Source organism: Dryobates pubescens, chromosome 6 (assembly GCF_014839835.1).
Source record: "Dryobates pubescens isolate bDryPub1 chromosome 6, bDryPub1.pri, whole genome shotgun sequence".
Lineage (NCBI taxonomy): Eukaryota > Metazoa > Chordata > Aves > Piciformes > Picidae > Dryobates > Dryobates pubescens.
In genome coordinates, this window is record NC_071617.1 from 17,985,875 (window position 1) to 18,008,781 (window position 22,907).

Genomic DNA, 22,907 nt, shown 5'->3' on the forward strand with positions numbered 1-22,907 from the left:
CTTTAAAAACCACATACATAAAAAACTAAAAAAAAACAGTATATTATTGCCACATGTGCCAACACTACCACACAACTCCACACTGGGCCACAACATAGCCCACAGCTGCTGTTGTCCAAGAGTAGGGATAGGCCTCATGCTGGTCTTGGTTGGTCAGGGAGTTAGGCTGACTACCCCTCTTGAATCTACCCCTGGGCCCTCCTGAGGTAGGTAATGAATTTCACTTGAGTTTGAGAAGCAGTGTTATTCACCAAAGGTGTCTGTGGGAGTCACACGGCTGAAAAGCTGCATGCAGGAACAAACACAGAGCTGAGACATCAAGTGCTGAAGATGGATGCGTGAGGGGAGAGCAGGAGCTCTGCAAGCACAATCTCCCTGCCAAGAGCGGGAAGCACAGTTTACAGTCCAGCTGGGTAGGTGAAAAAAATCTCCATGTTTCGGTCCTGTGTCCAGAAGCTGAAAGTTCATCCTACAAGAGGTACCATTTACATCAATAAAAAGAGTACAAATATGGAGGGGTATTTGCTTTTGCCCAAGATGTCCTTGAAAGCATTTAGCAGAGCAGGATCTGTGATCCAGACCAGACAAGGTAAGGTGCTGGTATGCACCCTATAACACTGTAACAACAAATTCACAGTTAGAAAGAAAAAAAATTAATGGCAGGGGGAGGGGAATTATGAAGTTTGCTTCTAAGCCTCCAAGTTTTTAATAGACCATTTGAGCTGGCAGGGATGACTGAATCCCTGTATCCATAACACTTGACTTCACTTGGATATATGCCTCCTACTAGAGAATAAAATGAAAGCTATATTTTAGAGCACTGGAAAAGTGAAACAAAGCCTACAGTTTGTGTTTATAATATTACTTCTACTTGTCTAGATCTATTTCACTGGCTCCGTGTTAATGAGGAAAGCAGTGAGGATAGTGTGGCCCCAGGATTGTTCTGGATTTTTTTGGTTCCCAGTCCTTCAGTATCAAGGTGCTTCTCTTTTGAAGGCTGCCAACAAAACACAGCATGTACAGTGGGGTGACAACACTAAAGGCAGAAGAGAAGACAGGCACGCAAATTAAAATGCAAGACCAAAATACCTCCTTGACTCAAACTCTTCACAACACTATCAAGGCTCATGTGTGCTGACTTCAGCATCTGCTTCAATTAAATGACAAGAACAGACCCATCTGCATCCCTCTGTAGACTGCTTCAAAAAAGGCAGAATTCTTCAAAATAGTGTAAAAAAAAAGAAATAAAAGGAAAGCCTTTTTCTGTTTCTAAACACATTAAATGCGAGCAATCAGAGCTGCGAGAGGCTTTCCTCCAAGTTTTTGAAGCCACGATCAAGGAGAGAAGGGGTTAAGTCCTGAAAAATAAAAGAGCAACAGAGCAAATCTGACTACATGTTTGAAAGAGCCTATAAAATGTTACAAGCAAAACAGGAAAGCTTGTGTTAATAATGCATAAACCAAAGGGGTGGGGGGGTGGGGGGGGAAGCTACCCATTTAATGGAATAATGCTTTTATCCTTGTAGTTAAAACGAAATAAACCATGACTATTAATCTGGTAAGGCCATGTGAAAACGCAATTTCTAAACATTTTCTAAGAGGGGACAGTTCAGTAACCGCTCTGGAGAGCGAGGCCTTGTGCAGGGCGCGCTCAGCGCTAAATACCAGCCTCCGCTCGGCGAAGGCCATTACCCGCCCCGTCGCCATGGCGACGCTAACAGTGCGCCCGACTTCAAAGACAAAGATGTAATTTCAGACTTGCAGCAGCCAGAGGGAGCGGTGAGAGCTTTCTGCCCGGGCGGTGTCAGCTGATGATCAATTATAAAAATGCCCAGGACGGTTTCGAGGCGGCCTAAGCCGCCGCCCGCTCGGCCTCGGGGGAGCCCCCCCCGGCCCCAGGCCTGGCGGAAAGGCGCAGAGCGCGAGGCCCTGCCTGCCGCCTTCGCTTCGTGCCCAGCAACAGCGAGAACGGCACCCACCGCCCTTCCCCTCCATCAAGTCCGAGGGGCTCCGCGGCAGGATGACAGCTCCCAGGGCCTCGCTAAGCCACCTCCGCAGAGCTCCTATCGCTGCCTTTGCCGGGCGCCGCTCCGGGGGGAGGGGGCGGTGGGCGGCCTAAGAGCGAGAACCCGAGTTTACTAAATCAACGTGCTTTTTAGTTTTATAGTGCCATTCCAACCACAACTACAAAGGAAGTCGCTTACACTTTTTTTTTTGGTCCTACATGAAAAGAGTAGGGATACTTGCAGGATTGGTTCAGTGGAGAAGACTCTCACAGGAAAGGAGAAAGCTCACTTTCAAGTTTTGCCACTATGCGGATAAATGCAATAAAAGAGTAATTATAAGGGCAGGGAAAAAAAAATTACATTAACACAGCTTATATGCTATTGTCTCATCAATATGCTCTTACTGTGACAAAAGTATCCACCTAGAAGTCAATCTGTAGTTTGTGCCTTGTATTATAGCAATAGTATGGTCTGCTGCCATGAATTCAAGACTGGAAGTATTTTGGTTTTCAAATCCATTTCACTGAGTCTTTGGGAGCTCTTTTAGGTGCCATATTCCTCACAGCATTACTCGTGTACTGAAATCAAGACAGAAGTAACACGCTCCCTAAACCCAACCCTGTTCTGCAAAAAGGAACACTCTGGTTCCCTCTCGCCAGCTCATTAAGTACCATGAGCTTTTGTACACTTACCAGAAAGGCACCTTCCGATCTGACAGCCCAGAGGTGTTCAGAGGCCTAGACCTCAAATACAGTGATACAAAGCATGTTCGTTAGCTAGCAAACAAACCCACCACCCATGCACACACTTCAGTCTAAGATTACATGTCAGTCCTTTAGCTGACAGCCATGGGCACTGCCAAGAGAGAAGAAATGCACACCACACACTGTGTTCCTGAACCACATTCTCCCAGACCAAAGCACAAAAGTGGGCCAGCACTTGCTGTTAGGCTTTGTCACTCAGCCTGATGAGACTCGGAGGTACACATCTCTCAAAAGAGTGAGCTGGATCCTGAGTGTGACTCTGAATGAGTAACCCACACTAGACTTGGAGGAGCATTAGCTGCCCACTCTGCACATGTTTAAACATAAATATATGAGTTCTCTGGACTACAAAATTCAGTTTTTGTCAAAACTGAGTCCATGTCATCTAAAGAAAGCACATGGGAATCAGGAGTCTGGTAAATCCATTTATACATAGAAGAGTATACAAAATGTCTTTGACTACTCAAAAAGTAATAATTTTAGAAGTTAAAGACTAAAGAAATAAGTGGGTTTGGTTTTGCTTTGTTTTCCTTTTAAATAAACAAATTTTTTAAAAAAACTTTTTGCATAGCTGACCATGTTTCGTTTCCAAATTACATTTTTAATGATGTGGGTGGTGGGGGGAAAATACTTGTCAGTCTATAGGTCCTTTAATTACTCCTCAAATCTGTACTTTCATTGCATACTTTAAGTGACAAAAGGCAGCTCTTAGTTTGCATGGCTAGCTAACTATAGCCCTCTGATCACATCTCCATGGAAATGGAGGTCAAGTGATCAAAATTATTATACAAGAGGGGAAAGTTTGTTTTTCTGGCAAAAATAAGGTAAAGGACTTAACAGGACTGACTTCAATTTGACCTGTACTGCTACAAATACAGGTATTAAAAAGCAGGCTCTAGAAATCACTGGTTCTAACTGGCAAAAATTAAAAAGCTAAAATGTTTGTAAGTGTGTGTATGTATGTGAGTGGGCACATCTATCAGCATTTGATAGGATCTGGTACCTAACCTCTATTTCTTTGCAGAGGAGAAAGACGACTCTGCAGGTAGCCTGAATGGCCCCTCTTACACTGAGCTGTGGCCTAAGCAATAGAAAACCCTCTGGTCAGAAGCATCCAAAGACTTCCAGAGCCAGAGAAATCCCTGTACTTCATCATACCTCAGAATGGAAACAAAAAGGCTGTTACCATGATTTCCAGTGGAGAGAAATGTCTAACGAGCTGTGCAGGAAGAATCAGCAATCATTTTAAAATACCAGTAGTGTATATATACAGCCTTCCTAAGTGCTCTTTAAAGGCACAAGCAAAACAAAGGAAAGCAACAGTTGCAGGGAAAACAGACTATGAGAGAATCCAAATGAAGCCACAACTATGAGATGTTACTTAGAAAACAACTACAAAATACCACAGATTCTAAAATTTTACAGACTTTTTTCAATAGAAGTGAAGAACACTGCTGAAAATTGCACTGAACAACTTCACTTTTCTCCTATCATTTAGGTGTCTAATGATAAACAGGATCGAAAGAATTATGTTTTTATGAAGCTTCCATTAAGACCTATTATTAAAATCTTCACAAGGTCTGTAAATTAAATAAGGGAAAGAGGCAATCCAGAGTTTTTCTTCCATCTCCACTGCAGTATTATATGAAAAAATAGTAAGACAAGTCAAAACCTAATAGATAACAGTTTGCATTGTTCTATCCCATGCCATAATGAATTAGCTCACTAAGGCCAGTGTCTGTGCTTAATCCATACACCACTTTATGTACCTATATAATCTTGCTAGAATTATTTTGATTTTAGCGAGTGGATCTAAATATCTCAGATCACTTGCAGTTCCTTTATTTCCATACCTTTCAAAACCAAACCAAAAGTAGTGACCATTGCATAGATTTCAGTTTAAGAAACAAAAATAATAATGTTTTAGAACTCTTTCATGTGCAAGACACATGGGCAAAATTCAGCACTTATGACACTATAAATGTGTCATATGCTATGGCATGAAACAAGTTTTGTTCTCTCAGCTAGGTCCACTACTATTCAGCAAAGCTTACTAAAGCTTACTGATGCATAATGTATTACTACATGCAAGCATAAAAACACAAACTCTCATGTATGCTTACCTTTATATTACTTCCCAAAATGATCACTTCAGTGGTATGGTGGAAGCTAACTATTAAGTGAATTTCCACCTTGAAGGGGTGGGGGAGAAAAAACCAAAACAACCCCACACCAAAACACAAACCAAACCCAACACTACACAATCTGTTATAAATTCATGCCATTTAACTATGATGCGAAATAAATCATCCAGATTGGCATATTTTCCTATACTAAGGCAATTATCCAAATGTGTCTCAAAATATAGATCCCAATTCTAATATAACACACATTGTCTCATTTCACAGGTTGAGAAGATTAAAAGGATCATATGCAATTGTTTGCATGGAAGGAAAAAGATCGAAAGCCTAAACACTGGTGACTGAAAGGAGCTGTTTCCTGATGTTATCAACCTTTTCTGTCTTGATTTCAACACACTTTGATGCTTCAGCCCTTGAAATTACACTGCTGATTCAAACAGGACCCTCTTTTATAAAGTCTTGTGGGAGCAGAATTGTGTCTGAAACTATATGGGAAATGGCACAGAGTAATCTGCATGACGTTAAGGAAAATTGATGCAGTGAGTTACCATGCTTTCCAAGACATAGGCAGGACTCACCCTCATTTAGTGTATACATTTTTATTTTTTTAAAGGTAAATTGGTAACAGAAGCCTATTTATTTGTAACACACTTCAGAAGCACTTCTCACACATAGCACAACATAGCACAGATTCTGTAAAAAGCCACCATGAATTGTTGTCTTAATTCATAGTGAATCTAAGACGTAAGGATCCAGCAAAAGGAAAGTTTCAGAGGTTTAAGCATTAAGACACTAGGTTTTAACAAAACACCTTTGAGAGAAATTTTAAAACTTGTTTCAAACCTCAAAAAAAATAAAGCAAAATGTGTGTCTTACACCACACACTAAAAGATTGATTTTATTAAGGATTCTAAAGTAGTACTACAAAACAAATAATACGTTGCAAACACTTCCCGTTTGCACTGTGATGGTGCCTATAATCCCCAGCAATTATGGATACACCACAGACAATCAAAGCACTGTGAAACCTGGCGTAATCTTAACACTATTGACCGTGACTGCACAAACATCTGCTTACACAGAAACAGCAAGTGGGCCAGGACCTCTCTTGATACGAGCTTCACATCAAAGACTAGTAATTTTCCTTTTGTTTGATTTTTTTTCATTTTGTTTGTTTGGGTTTTGTTTCTTTTTCTTTATTTCTTACATGAAGGCTGCAACAATAGCACCAGAATAATCCCAGTAAACTAGAATGGATAGAAGAGAAAAAGAAAAGGGATCTACTGGTAGGCTTTGGATGTATTGGCCAGAATCAGTTACTGTGTTTAGTCAAGGTTATGAAGCTGAGCACACATTTCACAATGGTTGCTGAGCACAAGTGGAGGAGTCATTCTGGAAAAAAAATAAATTCCTATCTTACAGGAATACATGTGGTAAAAATACAAGTAAGAATGTTTACAGTGTCTCAGGTACTTCCCGAAATGGTATTCAAGTGAGTAATACTCTTGTCTCTGTGTCGTAATCCCAGTGTTCACAGAGGCATGAACAAGAGACATGCACCAGTGAATATATTAAGCTTTGGAATTTATAGTATGCTATCAACTCAAAATTTACAAATAACCAAGCAGGTAAGACATGCATTCTTTCATACACACTACATATATGCACACACACAGTGTAAAATGTTCAAAAAATAATAATTAAGACTCAGGCCAAAAAAACCCCTACCGTTTTAGGGTTAGATTACCAAATGCAGAACCTAAAGGCACTGACTTGGAAATTTAGGCAGATTGAAAGGACAGTTAGTGCAGGTACATTCCTTTGAAGCACCATGCAGAGGCACCTATTTATGGCCTTCCATACTGAAGTAACTTTAGGGGCTTTCAGCTGGCCTCTCATTTAAAGTTGCAAGCTTTGGGTGTTGAGTTACCAGAAGCGTAGTCCAGTTGCCTTGGTTATGGAGGCCTTTGAGGGAGGGAACAACTCGGGGTAGGGGGGTATGGAATTACTTCAACCACCCACACTAAATCTAGTTTCTTATTTTTCTAATGGGCATTAATATTGTCCTGGTATTTGGAGGTATAAAGTATGTTGATGCAACTCCCCATGGCTTCAGAAAACATTATAGGAAAACATTATAGGAAAAAATATTCCACTTAGGACAACATTGGCTTATTCAAATGTAAGTTTTTGCAACCTTAACCACTACTGGGATCTATAACCCCTTAGCAGGTTTCCCACATAAGTTATGTATTGAGGTCTGAATAAATATTTCTCAATCTATGAAGCAAAACCAAGTAATGTTGTAAAGCACAAACAAATTATTAATAGGACCTTCTATTCCCATTACAAATTTTAATAGCAAGAATATGTAATTCAATAATTAACAATTTTGGTTTCTATGTTTCCGTTTAACCCTACATAAATGACATAGGCCCAGGGCTGCTCTGCACTACTCTAACTGTGCTTTTCCCCAAAAATGGGACTTAAACTGAATGTACAAGTTAACTCTCAGACAGTGACTCCATTTGGTCACCTACATGAGATCCTGTCTTCACTGAAGTCAAATGTAAAACTTGCATGAACACTGAGTGGGCTAAGATTTTCAATGGCACACACAAAGTGTAAGTTTACCCCCTGATAACGTCATCCGTGTCAGTGCAACTGCAGTGGTTCTCACTGGATCTGACCCACTACTCTCATCAACACCAGGACACAAACGTGAGGCCGTTTACGGAATCCATAGGCATACCACCATCAACAAAAGAACACGTTTGGCACCTCAGCGACTCATTGAAATAGATATAATTGACACGTGTTATATAAAATTTGTTCTTGCTACTAGATGGAATAGCAAGAAAAACAAACAAAACCAACCACCTAGCAATGGCACTTAATCTAGAATTAAAATGACATGGAAAACATATCAACTTTTTCCAACACTGTGTATAAAGGCTAAGAAAAGCCTTTGAGAAAGCTTAGTCACTTCTTTGCAACTTGAAGCTTTTTTTCTTTTTATTCCAGGCTTAAACAAAGTTCAGTGGGGCATCAAACTGCCTCAGTTTTAAATTACAGTCTGTACTTTAAAATAGAATGCATGCACCACATGTTCCTGAAGCTAGAGGGTGGGAGTGTTATTCACTGAAAATTGAAAGCTTGTTGAGTCAATAATCTTCTTTCACAGAGTAACAATTTCCAGCTAAAATTTCTTGACCCAAACAAAGGAAAACAAGATCATTCATTTATTTTACAACATTGCAGGGAGAAAAAAAGAAGGGAAAGTGGGAAGGAGGCACACCAGTCTTATTCTGCTTGATGTAAAAACAATTGAGAATTTAGTTCTCAAATATTACATACTCACATTTCCTTCTTGATCATGATTTAATATACTCCCAAGCAGTTTTTTTCAGATGGAGACATGAATAGAAACAAATAGCTACATGACCAAATTGCTATGCAGGCACATATGTATGTACTACACACGCATCTATCAGCTAAGAACTGGACTTCCCTCATCCTTTCTCAAATCAGAAGCAATATTTTTTATTTTTTAAAAGCACTTCCCTATTTATATCAAACTCTCTAATTTGACTACCTGCAAAGAATCCAAGAAGGACTACCAAAAAAACAGGGTTGCTGCATAACCTCTCCTTAACAAAAGAGGCTACAGTAGTAATTAACTTTTATACTATGGTAATGCCCACAACTTTGATCACAATTAGGGCTTACTGGACTAAGTTCTTTATAATTGTCACCAATGTCTCTTGCCCCAGTAGTTTAACATCTGAGAAAAGAAAAAATATCTCTTGATAACTCAACCACAGTTTCTCAAATAATGCTGGAAACTGTTTTTGTAATCTATTAAGACTTCACCCATTAAAGGCATTCGTTCAGGGAGCACAGTTTGCTCAAGATGACTTTCCAAGCTACTTCATATTCTACAAGTGAGACAAGGGAATGTGGGTTCCCAAACCATCCTCACAGCCTGAACCTATTAAGATGCATCTGAAATGATGCTGCTCCATGAGCCAAGTGTATCTACTATACTTGTATTTAGAATTTAGTTCACTACTAGTTCTCAACAGAAGTCCTCTGGAATCTAATTTAGTACCCTCCTTCCACAATGAAAAAAGTGTGTTGACCACAGAAATGACTGCCCAGCACATGAAACATTCTTTAGAGGCTCATTAAAATGAGGTAAAACAGAACTGTGAAACAGTTAATAAAATCAGGAAGGGATTGTTGATATACAGTTCTCCACAGCACCAATCGTAATGAAAGAAGGCAACTAGCATCTTAAAATGTTTATCTGTCTAAGCAACAGTATGTATTATTTGAGACCTACCTGACACTGAAGGTCATGTAACTATGGATGTTGCAGAACCACAATGAAAATTCTCAGGTCACAGCACTGGACAACATACAAGCAGCATTCCGTACCTCCATTCCTGGCTACTATTTTTGTTTTGCATAGAAATTACTCTGCCTCTGAAAAGCCCCAGTGAATAACTGACAGAATCATGGAATTGTTAGGGTTGGAAGGGACTTCAAGATCATCCAGTTCCAACCCCGTGCTATGGGCAGGGACACCTCACACTGGTTCACGTTGCTCAGATCCATATCCAGCCCAGCCTTAAAAACCCCCAGGGATGGGGCCTCCACCAACCTCCCTGGGTAACCTGTTCCAGTGTCTCACCACCTTCATGGGGAAGAATTTCTTCCTAACATCCAATCTGAATCTACCCATTTCTATTTCTGTTCCATTCCCCTTAGTCCTATCATCACAGAATTAATTCAAGAAATCAGAATTCTGAGTGACCTAGTAAAGCAGCAATGCCCTCAACTCCACATACAACCTTCTGCCTTCAACAGTCACAACCTCCCGTAAACATAAGATGAACCTGAGCTAAGTTACAAGGCTAAGGCCACAATTTCCCTACAGTTTACACTGATGCAGCCAAGGGCCACCTTCCCTGCAGCCTCCAGCTGTGCACACTCATGGTTCTGGGCTTGCACTCTCTGACTGTATTAAACAGCTCAGGGATGTACACTGGGAGAAAACTTACATGACAAAAAAGCAGCAAACTCTTCTGTCTGGGGCCCCATGACTGCTGCAGGGCCTGAATGTGAACACTGGGATCTGCTGTACCACCACGTCTCAGCTGACAGGTTGACAGCATCTTAAATCCTTCCAACAAGATCTTACAATCTTTTAACACATGGCTAAAATCAAAGCTGCAGTCCCACGCTGTCCCCCTTCCCATGACAGCCTCTGATTCCCACCTTCTCTTGCAAGGTATCACTGATGCCCATTTAATTACACAGCAACTCAGTCAAAAACTAACTCATAAATAAAGAGTGATTATTTCTCATCTGGTTCAATTCCCCAAGTGAGATTCACTTGCCAGTCCCAGGGGTGACGGTGAAGGAAATGGAACAGCACAGCCAGTACACTGTAGGGCACACAGCAGGGCTGCAATTGCCATGCCTTACAACAGAACTTTACCTGTAGGTTGCAACAAGAAAAACTAAGCAGAAACTGTTTCAAAAGCATGGCAACTGCGGGTAGGCCCTTTGACCTCATAGCTCAAACGAGCACACTTGACAGCGGACAAAAAAAGCAGCCTATTAGAACAAAGGAAAGTAATAGCAAAACTACCAATGCCTATCTGAAATTGCTTTCATACTCATAACAGTAATAAAAAAAATCATCTGTTTTCTGCTCTTCATTCTATCAGCACAATGGAAAAATACACCAAACATTTTAATTCCTCATTAAAGACAAAATAAAGGATTAATCTTCACAGCCACACACAGCCTACTGCTCACACAATCTCCTTGTTGTTTCCTCCTGAAACAACAAATTTGCAGGTATATCATTTGTAAGCTTTGTCCTGTGAGCTTTCTCACAACAGCAGAATTGTGTACTTTGCAACTATCCCTCAATAAATATGTTCTTTAGTAGCTGTCTTTCAGATAATTTCATTCTGGTCTCTCCCCTTTTATTCCTCCACTCTAATAGGGAGCAGTTTCTGTTTATTACTTCCTTTCCTTCACAGAGTACCTAACTCCCATGTTTTCTCAAAAGCTTGAGATTTCCGTCTAATTGTGACCCCAACAAAAGCGCTCAGAGCACTGTTCTGTGCAACTTTTAATTTGAGCTCTCAGTGACTCCACATGGTCAGAGACCCACAGGTCAAACTCTCCAGATATCAGAGGAGTTATGAAAAGGAAAGCAAGCATTGTATATAAATTGACAGGCCACTAGAAGTAGCTAATAAAGCCATATTTTGTTTGTAGCCATTTGTTACCATCCCACATTACAAATTTGTCTGCTTTGAACTTTATGGGAACATTCATGCCAGGACTTTTATATACAATGTGTGAAGGAAACAGAACAACTACTGAGCTGTTTAGCTGTGCTTACTGTGACACAAACCTGCTGAAAAAACTCCCCCAACGGATGACACAAGCCAGCATTCAGTGCTGCAGAAAGCGGTCAGCTCCTCTTCAGATCCATCAAAGGGAAAGTCTCTTTTCAAAGCCACATCAGAGAATACCATTCACCATTTAGAATTACATCTCTTTTGCTGTTTTTAGACACTTGTATAAGCTTGCTATGTAGCTGCTGTGATTTTACACAATACCCTTAGAGAAATAAAAAGCTAATGGTCAAATTGTATAAATGCCAGGATATCATGAAACAAAACATAACTGAATTTTATTACAAGTATAATACCACTGCTATAATTTCCAGCTTCACTGTACGAGGACAACTTACTGACTACCATTGTGAAGAACAGCATTATCTTGAAAACAAGGGATAACAACTAAGGGTATTCATAAGCGGTTCAAAACTGAATACAGAACTCTCTTGCTCCAGGGAACCATGTTCATATGGTCAAGACATCCATATCCCAAATTGAGTTATATTAAAGTATTTATCACGTTCAACACACACACACAAAGCCTTGTCACCACATATGAGGGATTTCAATTGTTTTTAAATTTGAAAAACAAAACATGAAACCCCCCACAACAAACCCACAAAAATCCCCCACTAACAAAACCAAAACACCCACCCCAAAACAAAACACAAAATAAAAATACCTCCTATTCCCCTCCATATCCAAACAACAGGGGGTTTGAGTATATGAGGTATACCCTGGCTATACATCAAAGCTTTTCAGTAATGAAGCCTCACAATAACAGCATTTGGGACCAGCTCAGAGTTTAAGCCATGCGGCCAAAATGGTTAACATTCACTGTTAATACTATCAGCTTACTCACACCTATAATAATAATGAGCTACTATATATACCACACACTCAGGGACACAGACAATGCCCAATACTCTGCTTAGGTATCATGAAGGTAGGACAGAGCATGGATTAAAAGTAGGACAACCATTTGTGAAAAAACACAAGCAAATTAGTGCAACCTTAGTTGACAAGTAACTTAAGTTACAAATGTTCATGAAAAACTGAGAGGTGAAAAGTCCCTTCTAATATCACTGCTTTCAGTGGGTAGTTTAGGCCGTGGGTTTAGTGGTAGTTGCTGGTGAAACAGTTCAATGTCCACAGCAGCTACTACCTTTAAAGTAATTGCCCACATTGATTTTTGAGACCTTCTCAGAAACGTTTTTTTAAAAGGTTTTCCAAAACAATGTCAAATTAATCACAAGTTCAAAGCAAATGGATCTCTCTCCTCACACCAGTTTCCATAGCTTCTCCTGAGACACTCATGTCTCAAATGTCACGTAAGAATCTGTGGCACATAAACTCTCCTACATGACAAAGATACAACTTTGTAATGCTAAGATGATGTTTATTGCCCTCTTTTTAGGGACTGACAATAGCTCAAAGTGCCAGACATAAAATAGACAACTTTCTAGCAGATTTCACAAACACATTTGGTGTCTTGATAAGGGAAGCTCTTCATTGAGATCCCTCCAACTGCAAATGAATGCACACCCAGTGAACTGCAGGAAATATCCTAGAGATTTATGACATGATTCCCAGCCAGAGGTCACAGAGTTCATAAAAAGTTTTCACCATTTAAGCTGAACACACTCTAGTTGATTTAAATTCATGCTATTTTACTACCAACAAACAACAAAATCTCCAAATCATATGGGGAACACAGATACAAGGCTAAGGAATACTTTGCCCATTACGGTGAAATAAGCACTTCAAATACACAAGCAGCTGCAGTGTCTTTGCAAAATGTATTAATTTGTGACATTTCCCCACAGTAGACTGCATAGAGCCCAGAAAAACTAATAAATTCAACTCAACCCATGACAGGAGTTTAATTTCCTAACCAAGTATCAACCTAGCCCAAGAATCACTTCTGTAGTAGTAGATAGTTGCATAACTAAGGCGTCAAACTCATTAATGGTTCTCAGGGTTTGGAGCAAATAAACCCTGAAGGCAGTATTCTAAACCAGAAGATACTGAAATCCTTTCAAAAGGACACAGAGAAAACGCCTCTTCTTCACCAAACTCTTTTGCGCAAGTATGGAATTCCTAAAGCTAAAGAAATAACTATCAGTCCATTTCCTCTATGCAAATACACATGTGCACAAGCACAAAACATTCACATGCACTGTTTAGTGCTATTTTGAACCAGAACAAGCCTAAGCAAAGTCCACTTATATACAAGCTGTCCTCATCAAGTATTTAACAAGTTTATGATCAGCCTCATTTAATGTTTCTTTTTTCAATACTTCTCATCTGCTCATCAGTGGTGAGATACAATTAAATGCTATGTGAAATGCTCTCCGTTTAAAATACTCAAAGAAACATTCATTTCTTACTGGTAAGCTCGATGGTCTTTCTTGCTGGATTAGATTCAAGTCTTCATGGTTAGGCTTTCCTGTGGCCATAGGGGGCTGAGATCTGCTTCCATAGCCTTCCTGAGACATGTCCTGCAACAACAGTTGTAACAGAATCATTAAGCTGATTCAGTAACTACAATTAAATATACACCTGAGAAGGGTGAAAATATAAAAGCTGAGTGCTTATGGGTTATTTTATCAGACTCTTTCACTAATTAAATCTTCTTGATGGAAGTATTAAGCCCACATAGGTACCACTATGACCTTCATTGTTTGTAAAGAAATCCAGGGAGCAGAGCACCATCTGACAAGTGGCAGGGAGTCATACCACTGGAACATGGGAAAAAAACACAACAAAACTGCTAAATAATCCCCTTTTACCACAAAACAGCACCAAGCACAACGTGGTCAAAACACTCATCCTACTCTGAGATGCATTCTCAAGCATTTTGATGAAGTAATGAGCCAGGTGGAAGACCAGACTTGAAAATAATATTGTAATCATGCTGTGTAATCAGACTCCTGTAAGAACGCCAGATTTACCATCACTACTGCTGGCACAATGTGCAAACAGGCTATCAGGCTGTAGCACACAGTGTAGTCACTGCATCTGCTGGTGGCATGTTTCATCCAATGGATTAGAATGAAAGTGTGTTTGATCAAGAGTGGTTCCAAAGTCTGGACTAGCAACCTAGGGGTCGTCTTCCCTATACAAGCCCAAGCAGTCTTAGGTAATTGTCTAACATAACACCCACTGCATAGTGGGGAGGGAGCAACAAAACAACCTTCCCCATGCCATCCCCCAGACCACAACACAAGCTTACTTCACATGTATAGATACTTGTCCATTGCAAAAGTTTAGATTCAGGCTTCATTTTAGCTACTGTAGCAGCTTCTATGATGACTTCTTAAAATAGAAGTGCAGGAGCAATTTCAGCATGTGTAACTAGCAGGGAAAGTTGAAGAACCAGTTCCCAACCGCTAGAATCTCACCTTGAAGGTTTTTCGTCATTTTCAAATGGTTTAGTTCTCCCCTCTCCCTCCCAAGTTTACTGTCAGTACCTGAAAGTACACACATGCCTCTGTGCACACATGTGAAGGGGCAGGGAAAGCTGTCCACTGCCCCATCCTGTCACAGCTTGAACACTGCCTTGCTGCTGCTCCTTATAAAGGGCTGTTCAGACAGCCGAGTTTCTCTATCAACAGTTACTGCTCAGGCACAGAGTCTAAAAGGCAGATGGTCTGCCAAGCAGGACAACTTTCTGCCTGTTTTAAGTCTAGCTACAGAGAGAGGAAAATTTGTTAACAACCATACTATTTCTATTCAGCCCCTTCCACAACTTTGGACTCTCCCAAATTATTTTAAGGGACACAGAAAGTTCAACAGGACTAATAAAACAGACTCTATCAAACCTGATATGATGTAAACCCAGCAATAAATGATCTTATCCCTAAGCCTGTGCCAAGCAAAATGAAGAAACACTTAAAAGGCCAACACTTCAATGTGGTTACCAGCATAGGGTAACAATTAGGCTTAAGGGTGACAAAGGCTGATGGCTGAATGATTATTATCCACTGTGACCCCCCATGCTCCCCCCCGCCCAGACTTCCACTTGTCACACAGCTCTCCTGCTGCGCACACCAGCAGGTTCCTGTGGATTAACAGTGAGGTTTAAAATCAACAAATGGCACAAGGCCTCCATTCAGCAGCCTTCAGCCCAGCACAAAGGAGTGGAAAGGTGCAGGACAGCTTCACAATAGGCAAACAAATGAGCAAACCTCTGCTTCCCTTTTTATTTAAAAACATGCATGCACACACACACTCACACACACACGCCAGGGGTTGTCACTGTGTAGGCATCTGTAATAAACCCAGCAATCCCAGATTTTAACTTCCAGTTCTATGCTCAACACCCTTCTTTCCTAATTCTTAAAAAATACAGCAAGGAAGAATTGCTTATTAAAATAACATCAAAAAACCACCCAGAAATATCAAGAGTGGTGAAAAAAAGGATAAATAGAATATTCAGTTTAGGAGACATCATTTCACAAATGCAGCTGCTCCTTTTTCTCAACAGACACTATGAGATTTTGCTGGGAAACAAAACATACTTTCTAGTTTGAAAAATCAAGAGCTATTAATTCCTTACTAAGTACCAAGCATGCTTTTTTCCACACATGTTTTAACCTTGCTTCCTACTGAAATTTCCAGGGGGAGCTGCAGGGAGAGGGAAGAGACAGCATGCTTCCTCACAAGAAATATTGCATGTTGAGCAAAATTTACTTTTACCTGGGTATTTCAAAACTATCTATGAAACCTCTTTCTGCACCCTGAAGAGAACATTAAAAATCCCAGATATGTCACCTTTGTATTATTAAATGCACTGTTTCAAAGTTCTTTCCTTTCTGACTGTAGGAAAATCAAATCTATTTGCTCAATTCTAGATGATGTTTGGAAACAATTACTGCAGACATTGGTGTTTGTTATGATGTGGATACCTGTGCACTCCAAGAGCATGAGATCACATGCTCTTGCTTACATTCTCCATAAAGCCATTTAGATACTTGGATCTCTGGAAACTTGGTAAGTGGCTCTTGAGAAGTAAAGAATTAGTTTGCTTGCAGTAAGTTGCAGGCACGGCAATCTCCCAGATGAAATGTACACAGAGGTATGTGTACCATTTTATGTGTTCATACATATACATTGTCCAATAAAACAAATCTATTTGTACACTAAACAATGACTATTAAATAATAGCATATTTCAGTAAGAGGTTGGTTTCATAAACAAAATAGTGCTTAGTATCCTTTTCCCTGAAAACTAGAGCAAAGGAAATCCCTATTTCCCTTCTGCAGTTCTGCACTAGGAAATGTTGTTAACATACAGCATATTACGGAAAAGATACAACATATTTTGAGAGATAAATAAGAAATAAGGACAGATGTATAAGGGTAAATTGTCTGTCACTGAAGAAATGCATGGAATTGGCTATTCTTACTTTCAGTTTATAAAGGTAATTTTTCTTTCTAGCAGCTAGGAATGAATTTATCAGGGACTAAACATAAGGGGAAGAGGCACATGTTACCATTTGTTGTGCTGCAGTCATGGCTGAGGAGGCCCCCATTGATACTGGGACACAATCTTCTCCTGGGGTCTGATTGTTTTTCTTATGACTCCCAATATTTCATCCATCAATCACAGTGGCTTTCAAAGTAAAGCTTATAATATTTTATGAATCACAGAAAATCCTTCTTCCCATAGAAGAGCAGCATTTGTGCAAGACAGAAATCCAGGGTTTTATAAACAGAAGGCTACAAGTTTCCCCTCAGAACTTCCCAGCTTGGCACAAACCCAATCATATCATAGATGTTACAGCACAAACTGTCAAAAAAGTTTAAAAAAAAAAAAAAAAAGGAAAAAAAAAAGGGTTTCCCCCATCAGATTTTAGACAAGGCACAGGGACAAATAATCAGCAAGTCATAAACATACACTCAAAACAGATAAAGTTTAGACTTTTCAGACTTTTCAAAAAAAATGTTCAAACTCTGAAACTTGCACAAGAAGGGACTTCTTTATAGACTCTATTAAACACTTACACACTGCAGTACATTATATACAATATATCAACACTATACACAGTCTAAAAGTGAGCTGTTCAGAAATCATTCCATACACAGTTTTTATTTTGGGGTAATTATAACAACCAACTGAGCCAGTTGGTTGTTTACCTCTTGCACACTTTTGGCTTGCTCTGAAAACTGTGGTGTATGGAGCTCAAGATTTGTACAGACTGAGAAGTAAGGGAGGAACAAGGATGTTTTCTTCCCTTATATTCTCTGTTAATGTATTCATCTTACAAACTTTTAAAGTCTTAAATTCCAGCATGGGATTTCATTAACACTGAGGTTTACAGTGACCAAGTAAGCCAGTGTACCAACCTGTAAAAAAGCCAAAGCCCCATTGTTCCTGTCTCCCACAATTCTTGCAGTTGTACATACATCTCTTAGTTTGTGCTAGCGGTCTTTATTAGACCACTTCGTGAAATTATGCAACTTAAAACTTGCCAGAAAAGTTCTCTTTCTCCTCAGCTTTACCATGGACTGCTGAGCAGAGATGGCCTCAGGACGGGCTGGGTGAGTAACGAGCAAAAGCTTTCCTCCATAGGTAGCAGTCATCCATGAGCTCAGTTCTCCCAGACACCAAACTGTAGCCCAAGTAAATCACACTTGCAACCACTTTGGAGTGGGCCACAGGCAACCTTTTCCTTTTTGATGTGCAACGTTAATCAGTGCCATGCTTTCATTCTCTAGACGGACGTAGTTTGAAACAAGCATGTCTGTCCACATTTACATGTTCTTTGCAAACCTGAATGACTATGATGCTGATACTTCTTGAAACCATGTAGATGACATGCACATTTAAGTTCTGCTGATAAAGATAAGATCTAATTATTAAATACTTTAAATTCTTTTTAATGGAAAATGAAAGCATAGTGAAAACATTTAATGTTTGAGTAAAACACACTGAAAGAGAAGCTGGGTGAGAAATATCATTCAGGCTTCATCCACTTCTGCAGCAAATTTCAGAGGGATAGCATGACCACCCAAGAAGATAAGTACCGTGATGGTTAAATAGAAGGAAAATAATATACCAGACTTCATTTCAAAAATCCCATCAAAAACTATTTTAGCTCATGTTCTTGATTCAGTTGGTTGATCCTTAGAAGACTTAAAGTGTGAGAGCAGAGAATTCTACAGCAATATGACAACAGCAAAATTGAAACCAAATGTTAATTATTTTTTCCCCCCCTCAGACCACTTGAGAATGGAAGTTAGGACCCAGCAGAGAAGCCAAGGGTAGTGCGGGGCCCTAAAATACAAAATTGGTTTACTCATCCCTGAAAGGATAGTATGGAGCAGAAAGAAGGCAAGGGATATATCAGGGGCTACAGAAGGACATTCCTTGTTATCATTAAAACAAGTGTTTGTTTCATGTAGACAAATACATATTAACACCTTCTACTGGTAAAAAGCTACAATAAAACAAACAAAAAGTTACTTACCATAATAATGACATATCCTTATGCAGTCAACTTCTAGCCTAATACTTGTACCTAACATGTCACCTCCCAAACTGTATACTTTCTGGCAGCACAAAACTGACAACCAAGGACAGCTAGACTCTTAGAGGAATTTTGTATCTAAAGCTGCACTCAGAGAAAACATCACGCCCAGGGGCACAGGCAACACTGAGTCTCATGCAAGTAGCCAACAGAGTGCAAGCCTGTGGAGAACAATCTACTAAGGACAAACGAGCAAAAAAGTTAGCTTGAATCTGGGGCAGATGGTCTGCAGAAGTCCTGTAACATGCAGATGGACTCCTGCAGAAGATCCTGAGTCAAGAAAAAAATGCCTATGTGTCTGGAATGTTATGAATCAGCAATGAAAACCAAAACCAAACAAAAACCCCTAAAGTCTTGAAGAAAACTAATTGGTATCTTACAGCTGGAGAGCACTGTGCACAAACCAGCAAGCAAGCCGCTTACTGCACAGAAGGGACAGGTGATTGCAGGGGAAAAAAAATTGTTTTGTAGGTGCCAGCATCTAATACACCAACAAAAGAGAAGAGAGTGCTAACTACCGGAGGTGGATTACTAATGCAGTCTGGTAATCCTCTTAAACGTGCGAGTCTATGTTTACGTGATGAGGTGAATAAACCCTACTCATAATCAGAAGATGTAAACCATGTCAAGATAACCCCTTACCACCACCACGGAAACCCAAATGGAGACAAGGAAAGCAGCTGTACTGAAGTACAGCAAGCAACAAGCTGGCATCACCAACATGCTGATGCTATTTGTTGACTATTGCTTCAATGGGGCTGGCAAGCAGAGACTGCTCTTCTTTCAGCTGGCTATCATTTACCTGCAGTCAAACCAGCACAGGATCATGCATTGAGAAACAAAGATGACACTTTGCCTCACCAAGTTAATTTTGGTGTTCATCTTAATTACAAGTAATAGAGGGAGAGTCAAGAGCTTCAGAGAAGTGCCAAAACAAAATAATCCTTTCTTTTTCCAAAAAGTGATGATTAATCCAGAAATCACACCAGTGAAAAGTCGTACCATGTACTTGGAGAAATTTGGAAAACCTGCTAGTTGGGATGCTTCAAGTATGAACCAGTTATTGTCAGGAAGACATCCCTTCTTCCTTTTCTTAAACATTTTTACTTTCTCTTCCAATATACCTGCAGTTTCATTCCAAAACTTACTATTTCCTTGATTCCTTTTTTGAGCTAGAAATAAAAAAACAAACCACAAAACACCCAAACCAAACAACCCAAAAACCCTATAATGGGAACACCGTTTTATCTCTTCAGGATCTCAGTCATCACAGAATTACATCTAAGTTAAGTTTTAAGACACTGGAGGGGGAGAAGGGGGGAAAAATATATACTTTGTGTAATAGGCAGCAGTTGATACAAAAGAGTTAACTCAGGTAAGCAAATATATTGATGTTTAGTGCATTGAAACTTGCAGAAAGTTATTAGAAACTCAGCCTGCCCAACTATGGAAGGTTTTCCCCTGCAGAATACACTGAAAGTACTTTAAGCAGAATGGGTTAAAAAAAGCTGCCCCCCACCTTGCCCCCTGACTTCTTATAGGAAGAGCAGTTTTGGGGTAGCACAGCTTCTAGTCACACACCAGATAATCTGAGCCAACTAACAGGAGAGAAGAGTCTCTCTTCCAAAGCACTATAGTCCATTTTCATGTGTATTGTCTTTGTGGCCTTCAAGAGCCATGTTAAGCAAGATGAAATCGTTCTTGGAAATGCTTATCTTGCCATTCTCTTTCTGCCACTACTGCATTCCATGGATTACAGAGCATATCAATAATGAATTTAATCAGAATCAAGACATTTCTTCCAGTTTTCTTCTTTCATACTTGTAATGTGCCACATGCAAAAAGAAAAAAAAAGAGGTGAGTTTGATGTTTGGATTAAAATGTGACTGTTGCACATAGCATGACAAACAGCTGTCAGTTCTTATTCACAGGCAAACATGGTAGTTTGTTCTACAGATGTGAAGTTCCAGTATGAATGAGGAGATGACAGAACCTGAAGAGGTAATCTGAGAAATACAACTTGGAAATAAGATGTAAACCAGGCATTTTCTTTCCCTTAATTTTCCCATATTTATAGAGCTTTTAGAACTTTTCCTAAAAAGCCTTACAAGGCTGGGCAGTCCAACCACACTTAAATTTTTTACACCCACTCCTTCCTCTCCCTGTCCATCTTTTCACAGACATAGCTTGCTGCATTTTTATTTTTTAAAAAAGGAAAATAAAGGAAGAGAGAGAAAGAGAGAGAGTACACCCTGGCAGTTCACATGTCCTGTTATTTATAGTCACTTGGGACAGACTACCACATTAATGTGACAACTTACAGGTTTTGAGCCATGCAGCATCCTGCCACACTAGTGCTTCCTAAAACTCGAGGAAGGCTGCCTCTCTTCAGCAACCCCAAGATGCAAAGCTGGGCTGAAAAACAGGTCTGCACCTCAAAGAAAACTGCTGAAGTGGACAAAACAAAGGAGAGGGAAGAATTTAAAACCTGCCATTTCTTTCAACTCAGCTGCTGCAGAAGTGAGGAGCTGGGTGGCTCCATGCCCCAGAGGATACCAGCCTGCCCCAGACTGCCTGCTGCTGCCAAGGAAGCTCTCCCAAGCATACGGCTCGCTGGCAGAAATGAGGTCAGAGCACTGCCTGCAGCTTACAGCAGAGCTGAAAGCCTGAAGCCAGCTTACAGAATAAAGAGAAAAGCTGCATCGAGAGCAGCTGCTACCTCTAGGCTAACAGAGCTAGGTACCTAAGGATGAGACTTCCTCATTTGAGACCAGGAAACATTTCTTCAGCAACTGTGCTTCAAGGTAAAAGCCAGGACATCATCCAGGAGCTCGTAAAATACTGTATATCCAGGGTCATAAAATACTGTATATCTGGCAGGAAGCGTTGCAAGCAACACCCAAAACTTCACTGAGGTGACATTAAAGAAAAAAAAGAAGAAGAAAAAAAAGAAACTAACAGAATGGTGAGGTTTGAGTGTTTCCTACTGCCTCTCAAACAAAACTACACTATGTTAAACACAACATTCATATCGCAACCCAGTTACATTTGTTAATCATTCCTCAATACTGCATCATGGAGATCTCTTAAAAGAAATTATTGAAATGAGATTAACCTACTATTTTATCAACAGCAGCATTACAGGAGAAGAAACTGAAGCTCAGATGTGAAGAAGCCCATAATTTGGTAAAGAAGGTCTCCTCAGCAATTCTCTACTGTTAATTTTTCACTATGTGAGAAGGTTAGAGTGTTACATTGGGGGATACCAGAGCTAGAGAATTAGTTGAATGACTGCTCTCTTTTTCTCTGAGGTCTGAAGACTCAAAGGATCTGTGTGACAATCTTTAAAACCAGCTACCATCAGGAAAAATATCTCAGACCAAGAAGCGGAAAGAAAACACCAATTTACAGAACAAGAACTGAAATTTTCACAATGAAGCACTCACCAGCAGAAGCTACTGTACAATACAACAGTTTAAAACAGGAGTGGCAAACAATTTATTTAATCTTTGAGATGGAAAAGTCTTCAACATCACGACTACAACTACAATTTTTTTTCCAAAAGAGTGTATTCCCAACTGCGCTGGTGTTGAGAGTGGCAAGAGGATGGTGTGAGGGGGTGGAGAACAAGTAAAAGAAGTCTTTGCTGAGACTGGGTAACCGAATACTCTTTAATACAGCAGCAACAACAACAAAGACATTTAATTAGAAGTTTATAAAGGATACAGAAAATGAATATTAATAATTGAAGATGTTCACCGTACATAAGAAAATACAGGCAGCCAACAAAACTAGTGGTAAATTTTATGCCGGGAGTTATTAGCAAACTTATTTTCCCTACCTCTGAGGAAAATAAAGTGTTTTAATTTAAAGACCATACAGAAATACTGCTGCATTGCAACTGGCCATGAGGAGTAATTCACAAGATCACTGAAATTTGGATTATATGCTCCCCATACAGAACTAAAAGATACAGAAAATGAAACAAACCACCTCCCTCACCACACAGATTTATTAGTACTTTTGAGACTTCA

General features: G+C 39.9%; 1 protein-coding gene across 7 annotated transcripts in view; it reads right to left on the minus strand.

Annotated features, from left to right (window-relative positions):
• ARID1B (AT-rich interaction domain 1B) overlaps positions 1–22,907 on the minus strand; it is a 333,914-nt gene that overhangs the window by 214,058 nt on the left and 96,949 nt on the right. For all 7 annotated transcript variants that reach the window (XM_054162697.1, XM_054162694.1, XM_054162693.1 and 4 more), the window contains exon 4: positions 13,730–13,840. In XM_054162697.1, the coding sequence (XP_054018672.1) occupies positions 13,730–13,840 (111 nt within the window). The remainder of the gene's footprint in view (positions 1–13,729; positions 13,841–22,907) is intronic.